This window comes from Semicossyphus pulcher, unplaced genomic scaffold (assembly GCF_022749685.1).
Source record: "Semicossyphus pulcher isolate SPU_LCO1_2020_fin unplaced genomic scaffold, fSemPul1.0.p SCAF_4, whole genome shotgun sequence".
Lineage (NCBI taxonomy): Eukaryota > Metazoa > Chordata > Actinopteri > Labriformes > Labridae > Semicossyphus > Semicossyphus pulcher.
The window spans coordinates 14,463,452-14,470,000 of NW_027211715.1; the positions used below are offsets into that span (position 1 = coordinate 14,463,452).

General features: G+C 42.8%; 1 protein-coding gene across 7 annotated transcripts in view; it reads right to left on the minus strand.

Annotated features, from left to right (window-relative positions):
• The window catches only part of celf5a (cugbp, Elav-like family member 5a), a 194,735-nt gene that overhangs the window by 176,946 nt on the left and 11,240 nt on the right, over positions 1–6,549 (minus strand). For all 7 annotated transcript variants that reach the window (XM_069679457.1, XM_069679453.1, XM_069679456.1 and 4 more), the window contains exon 2: positions 351–433. In XM_069679457.1, the coding sequence (XP_069535558.1) occupies positions 351–433 (83 nt within the window). The remainder of the gene's footprint in view (positions 1–350; positions 434–6,549) is intronic.

Sequence of the window (6,549 nt, forward strand, 5' to 3'; positions counted from 1 at the left end):
CTCCGTTGGTAGCACCTTTCCAGAAATGCAGAGCTTTGCACCCTAAAAAAAATCTGTCATTTTGTGCTGTTGCTTGGAAAGTGTGAGGTGGAGTGGGTCTGATCAATGCTGGCAATATCCCCAGGAGAACAGACACATGGAAAAGTTGAAACCAGGCCTTCAAAAGGCTGAGCTATTGATTGAATTGCTTTCCAAAGTGTTTTTCATCTTGGGGACCATGCATGGAGAATGCCGGCTGGTGTGGAGCAGGGTACAGATGGCATGGCTGACCACCATAGAGAGAAGAGAGAGAGGGATAGAGAGAAGAGGAGGGGAGACAGATAGAGGAAGAGAGAGTGACAGACACTTACCCCTGGCAGTGTTTTCTGTTCATGGAGGGCGTTTTGGGCTTTGATGGCCGACTCTCGGGCGCAGTAGGTGAGGAATGCACAACCTGAAACACAGGTATACCATATAGAATGTATTTAGAATAGATAGATATTTAAACATATATTAACATTAACCGGCCTGCCTTCCATCCAGGACTTATACCGGTCCAGGGTCAGGAAGAGGGCAGGTAACATCACTGCAGACCCATCACACCCCGGACACAGACTGTTTAAACTTCTCCCCTCCGGCAGGCGTTACAGAGCACAGTACGCCAAAACAACACGACACAGGAACAGTTTCTTTCATCAGGCTGTCGCTCTCATGAACACTTAACTCAGTCAGAGTGTCAATTCACATTTTCTGTATACTGTTAATACTAAAGTATACAGATTGTCTCCTGTCTACAAGTGTTGTTGTGTATATATACATATATATATACATATATCTATATTGATATATAGGTATGTTTGTATCCATAGGCCTGTATATTGTAGTTTTTAGTGTTTAAGTGCCTGTGATGCCTCTAACTTGTCCTTGTTTTAAGTGTAGTATGTCAATTTGTGTGCCTGCACATTGAGAGCTAAGAAAAACCGAAGTCTAATTCCTTTTATGTCCCCACATACTTGGCCAATAAAACAACAAAAATGACGACATTTTTTTTAATTGTTGCGCACTTTGACACAAATAGGGACTTGCAGGCGTACATGACTTTAATGCAAACTTTAACTCGTTTATTATTACAGTACTTACACAGGACCACAGCATTGCAATATAAAGCCGAACATCTCTGTCTACTTAATGACACATGTCATAAACATTTTACGCACTCTAGCATGAAAAAATGACTTCATATGTCCGCTTATTCTATAGCCTACTTCTAAAAATACACTCTGGCGATTTCCAGTGTGCTAACAAATCTAACGTTTCATCAGGCCACAGGTGGTAACATGACCTCCTAATTAGAACACCGCTAGGTGCGGCACTTCAAACTGAATCAATTAACTCGCAAAACGTCAATAGAAATCACATATTTGCATTACCAGTAGTCCGTTACTCCCACGCATTCAATATTCATATGTGGCGCTACATTTATACATTGTTTCATCACTTTTGCTCACCTGGAAATACAGAAACACACGGCATATTAGCTTGGCATGGCTCCACATCACCGGATATGTCCGTCAACTGAAAGACGCATGCATCCGCGCGCGCGAAAGACCCCTAAGCTGCCCAAAGTGCCTGTGTAAACTTCACTCTTTACAACCACAAATGCATCTATTAAAAATGTTCCTTGTGGTTTTTGTACATGGATATATATCAATTTACAATTTAAAAAGATAATAAAAATAAAAGGTGAATATTGGGGGGGCTGGATTACTGTTGATCCCACAAAAATACACTACAAAATGGCAGAGGGGCTTAAAAGGAGGATCCACTAAGAATATTAGGACAGTAATGCAAAAATGAAAACTTAGGAAAAAAGACAGTTCCTTGTGTTTTAATGATTTTTAATAAATAGTGGAGCAATTTATAAAATTACTGAACCAGATCTGTATAAAAGTTTAGTGAATGCACAAAACTCTGCAAAGATTTATTTGAATAAACAAAACAAATTAAAGAAAACAGTCAACCATGGAATACGCCGTGCTACATTTGAACAGTGTTCGATGGTGGCAAGGGTAGAGAAGGAAAAAACTAAAATACAATAAAGAAGTAGGAGGTGAGAAGAGGCCTGTACAGCCTCCCGATCCCTCGTGCCATGACCTGTCAAAAGCTCCTAACAGCCTGGCCAGAGTCCCCAACCTGAATGGTTGTGACAGCAGCCAAGACAAAAGAAACAGGACTGCAGGAGAATATTTTGGGGGGGGGTTGAAAAGGAGAGAAGAATAGATGAGGTCCATGTAGGGATGGAGGAAGGGGGCAGATTCTGACAGAGGAGAAGTGAGGACAGGATGTGGTGTTAAAACTCTCCTGAGTGAAAGCCTACTGCAAAACTTCAGGTATGCTGCCATGCATGCACACGCGCACGCGCACGCACACACACAAGCACCCACCAAGCACCAATGTTAAGCATACACATGCACACAACATCTGTCAGAATCACTGAATACACAAAGAAGAGAAGAGAGACGGAGGGAAACCAGATGGAGTATTGAGGCAATCATTTTCCCCCTGACTGTCTGAATAAATAGATTTGCTTGTGTTCTATTAATGAGGTTCATATGGGTTACGATGCATCATATTTCTGCCACTCTGAAGACGCTTTATTAGCAGCCGCTGAATTTTGGATCTCATTTCACCACCAAATGTATTCAGTGGGTGGTGATGTATTTAGTTTCTTTACACGGGCAATATCCTAATCTGTTTTTCCTGTTGCTTTTACCCATAGAAACATTGACGGTTCGTTTTTGTTGTGTGCATGTGTGGCCATTTCAGTGGCCCTCACACTTTGGCTAAGTCTCCCCTGTAACCTCTGCAGAACTGCGTCAAAAAGGAGGGTTAAAATGCCATGTCAGTCATTGATCCATTGATTGACCTGTTTTGCCTTTCTGCTCTGAGCCTAAAGTGTCTGCATGTGTGTGTGTGTGTGTGTGTGTGTGTGTGGGTGTGTGCACCTGCACATTTAAGCACAGTTTATTTATCTGTTTTTTTCACATTCAGTTCTTTCTGTTCTATTTAATGAAGCTCCCTCTTTTGTTTGGGACAGTCGGTCAGCACCCTGCCAGGCTTTTCAACATAAGAAAGACAGATAGTGATGGAGCTTGTCCAGGGTCGTGACATTTGAGGTGGCTGACTGTAGCACCGGTGTCCTCTCCATAGCCTCCCTTGTCGCAGCACCCCTAACCTAATGATTTCCAATGGCCACCAAGCAAATCACTCAATCACTCACACTGCAGTCTCATTCCCTTTTTCTCCTCTACGTCAGCTTCTAAAGAAAAAAAAAGAGTGCGTAAATATCCTTGTTGTTTCTTAGTTTGGTTTGTTTGTTTGTTTCTCAAATGGTTGAGGGTAATAGGAGGGAACGGCTCCATTTTGGTGCTTGTTTTTCTCTTTTTTCCGCTCTCTCTGGGCTTGTTGTTGTTGGTTTACTTGACAAATGCTGGCCCTATCTCTGAATAAGAAACAAGTATTTTGCATTACAATCACAAACACGATTTATTTGTTAATGTGTAATGCATATAGGGCATTGAGAATAAATTAATAAGACACAACAACACTGGCAAACAAAAGAGAAACATGAACTCCATTTAAATGTGATTCTGTGCTCTTTAATGTATGGCTTAATAAGAATTTGCAGGCCACAGGCGAAAAAGCTTTAACAAGTCCATAATTGGAATCCAAACACGTACAAATTGCCAGTGCTGCGTTGCATACCAAGTGCAGAAGTGTGAGGGGGGGAGCATGATGAAATTGTTTGAAACACAACAAAAAGCCACTGTAATCGGAGCCTGCTGACACAGCAATGGGGAAAGCCTTCCCATTGTGAGGAGATGATCCTCTGCATCATCTGATAGAAAGCTAAAACAGCCTTATCGCACACATTGAATTCCGCTCCAAAGAGAAGATATTCTTCCGCTCCTCCCTCCCTCTCTCTCTCCATCCCGACTTATTTCTCTCTGTCAATGCCAACCTCACTCCTCCCGTCTCCTGTTTCTTCATGATATATTTTTAAGTGTGCGCGATGTGTGTACTCGGAAATAGGGCAGAGAATCTCCATCTCTACTGTGTTGAAATGGCATGTAATTAAAGAGTCTTACATAGAAGAGAGAGTGAGTGGTGGAAGATACTGTATAGATGTGGCAGCAGCAGCCATTTACAATCACCTTATCCGACGCTCTCTGTTACCACAAACTGCGTGACTATCGAGCATGGGGACTAGTATGTGTGTGTGGGGGAGGTAGCACAGAAGCATATTCTGCTAATTGTGTCCGACATACAAAACGCCAACTGTATAAATTCTACAAAAAATGCTAATTAATGTGAGTAAGAAGGCTTTAAAACAAATCATTATTTTGTTTTTTTATTAACAGGAAAGTATACAAAACATTTGCTGTCAGACATCTTTTCAAAAGTGTTGTTTAAAATTCATGAAGAAATTAAAAATGGTTTGTATTGAAGCGATCTTGGATCCCATCGGCTATAGTCTGAAGACGATATAGCCTCTTGGGACAACGGTGAACATGACGGGAATGGTGGTCGGATCAACCATTTCTGATGCATTTGAGGAAGTCGGGAAATCTGACCCCTGAACGGCTTTCGTGACACAGCGCTATAGGGATGAACGATTTAGATAAAATATCTAATTGCGATTATTTTTACTCGTATTGCGATTTCGATATGATTTGCGTTATTAAAGGGAATCATTATTCTCATTTTCATTTTCATTGCATTTTTTGGAAGAAGGAAGATATTTGATACTTGTGTCTGTGTATGATGTGTAGTCCAGAACATCTCTGCGGCACAATGTTCAAGTTAAAATGGTATTTGGACACACATTTTACCTTTAACAAATACTGCAATTTGAAAATTGCAATAGGTCATATTGCTTCAATAAAATTTCGATTAATTGATCAGCCCTACACAGCGTCAAGGGAATTTATCTCAAGATGAGTTTTAGATCTAGAACAGATTGTTAGCTGAACTCGCTGCAGACGTCTGTTTATAGGGATTAATAAGAAGCTAAATCATCATCAGATGGCCGCTGATGGGATGTCATTACGGTGGATTACGTTTCGCCTGCTTTTGCTCTCCACACGGACTGTTTTTCCTGCAAACGCCGCAGCCTGCTGATACGTGATTGGTCAATATTACTCGGCCTGCAAGCGTAGTACAAACGGAGACAAGAACACCTGCCTTGCCTAAAATCCACATAGAGAATGTTGAGTATGTAAATGGAGATTGAAGTAGATCCTTACTTTACATACAAAACAGCAATGGGTACAAGTGTTTTAAAAACATCAGTCGTCATGTGGCGTAACTGTGTACTGCTGAATTGTTGAATATGAATGCAATTCCAAGTAGAAGGAGCTGCTTTAAACCCTCTCTTTTCACTCCACCTTTTATTCCCACTTGGCTCCCTTTTCTCCATCTCATTGCCCCAGAGGAGCCAAACTGCCCCAGCGTTGAATGAATGCATGAAAAAGTGTGAACTTGCTCTCAATGTGGCATTTCCTTGCCCAGAAAGTGTGAAGGTAGCAGAAACGGAGCCGGCCCTGGCACCATTCTCGCCCCTGCTCCCTCACACATCATTTGCACTCTTTGGAAAATGCTATCACTGTGGGCAGATTACTTGCTTACTTCATTTGCTGCCATGTGGGGCTCCGGGGGAACTGATAGCCTTTCAGAGGGGTCGCAAGCTGAGACACACATCATCAGCACTGATACAATGTGATTATGACCTGAATCATTGCCAGCCGGGGAGGCAGGAGGCTCAGTGGCGCAGATTGACCGTGAGGGGGGTAATCAGTCTGGTCTCGGAGAAGCTTTTAACAATCACTCCCTCACCTTTTGAAAAAAAAAAAAGTCCTCAATCTGCTCACACACTCAAACGACCAATGTTCAGAGAGGTGGAGGACAGACAGAGAGGTGTAATAAAGAAGAGCTGGAGCATAGAGTTGGCAGAGACTTTCCAAAATGCTCTCACTCATTGTTCTGACAACAATATTTTCTCTGCCCGGGCTTAATGGCCTTGTAATGAGCACTGTAATATAAGCAGTAGCCTAGCGTAACCTGTAAACCTTAATTAAGTCAGACAGCCACCTTAAAGGGAGCCCGCCACTGTGCTCAGTCACCATCTCATGATCCTGAAGCCGACTACACTCTTCCATCACTCCTTCATCAATCACTCCATCCCTTCATCCCCGGCTCCAAATCCTCCTCCGTGTCTCCTTTCACTACCCCTCCCATCAGCCCTTCACCTTGAGCAAAGGCTGGGGGAGGAGGGTGAACGTCACTGAGCGTGGAGGAGCATCGGTGTCCATCATGAGGGCAGGAAATAGTCCCTCCCTTGTACCCTCTGTGACCCCTGAGCTGGAGACCTCAGCCATTGATTTGTTGCTACTCGCTCATATAGACTACACTAGCCTCGGAGCAGCAGTCCAACAGATCCATAGGCAGCACGTCCCAGAGGACCTGCCTGTGAGCGGGTGTGAACGTGAGTATTTACAGAACATGCTCGTG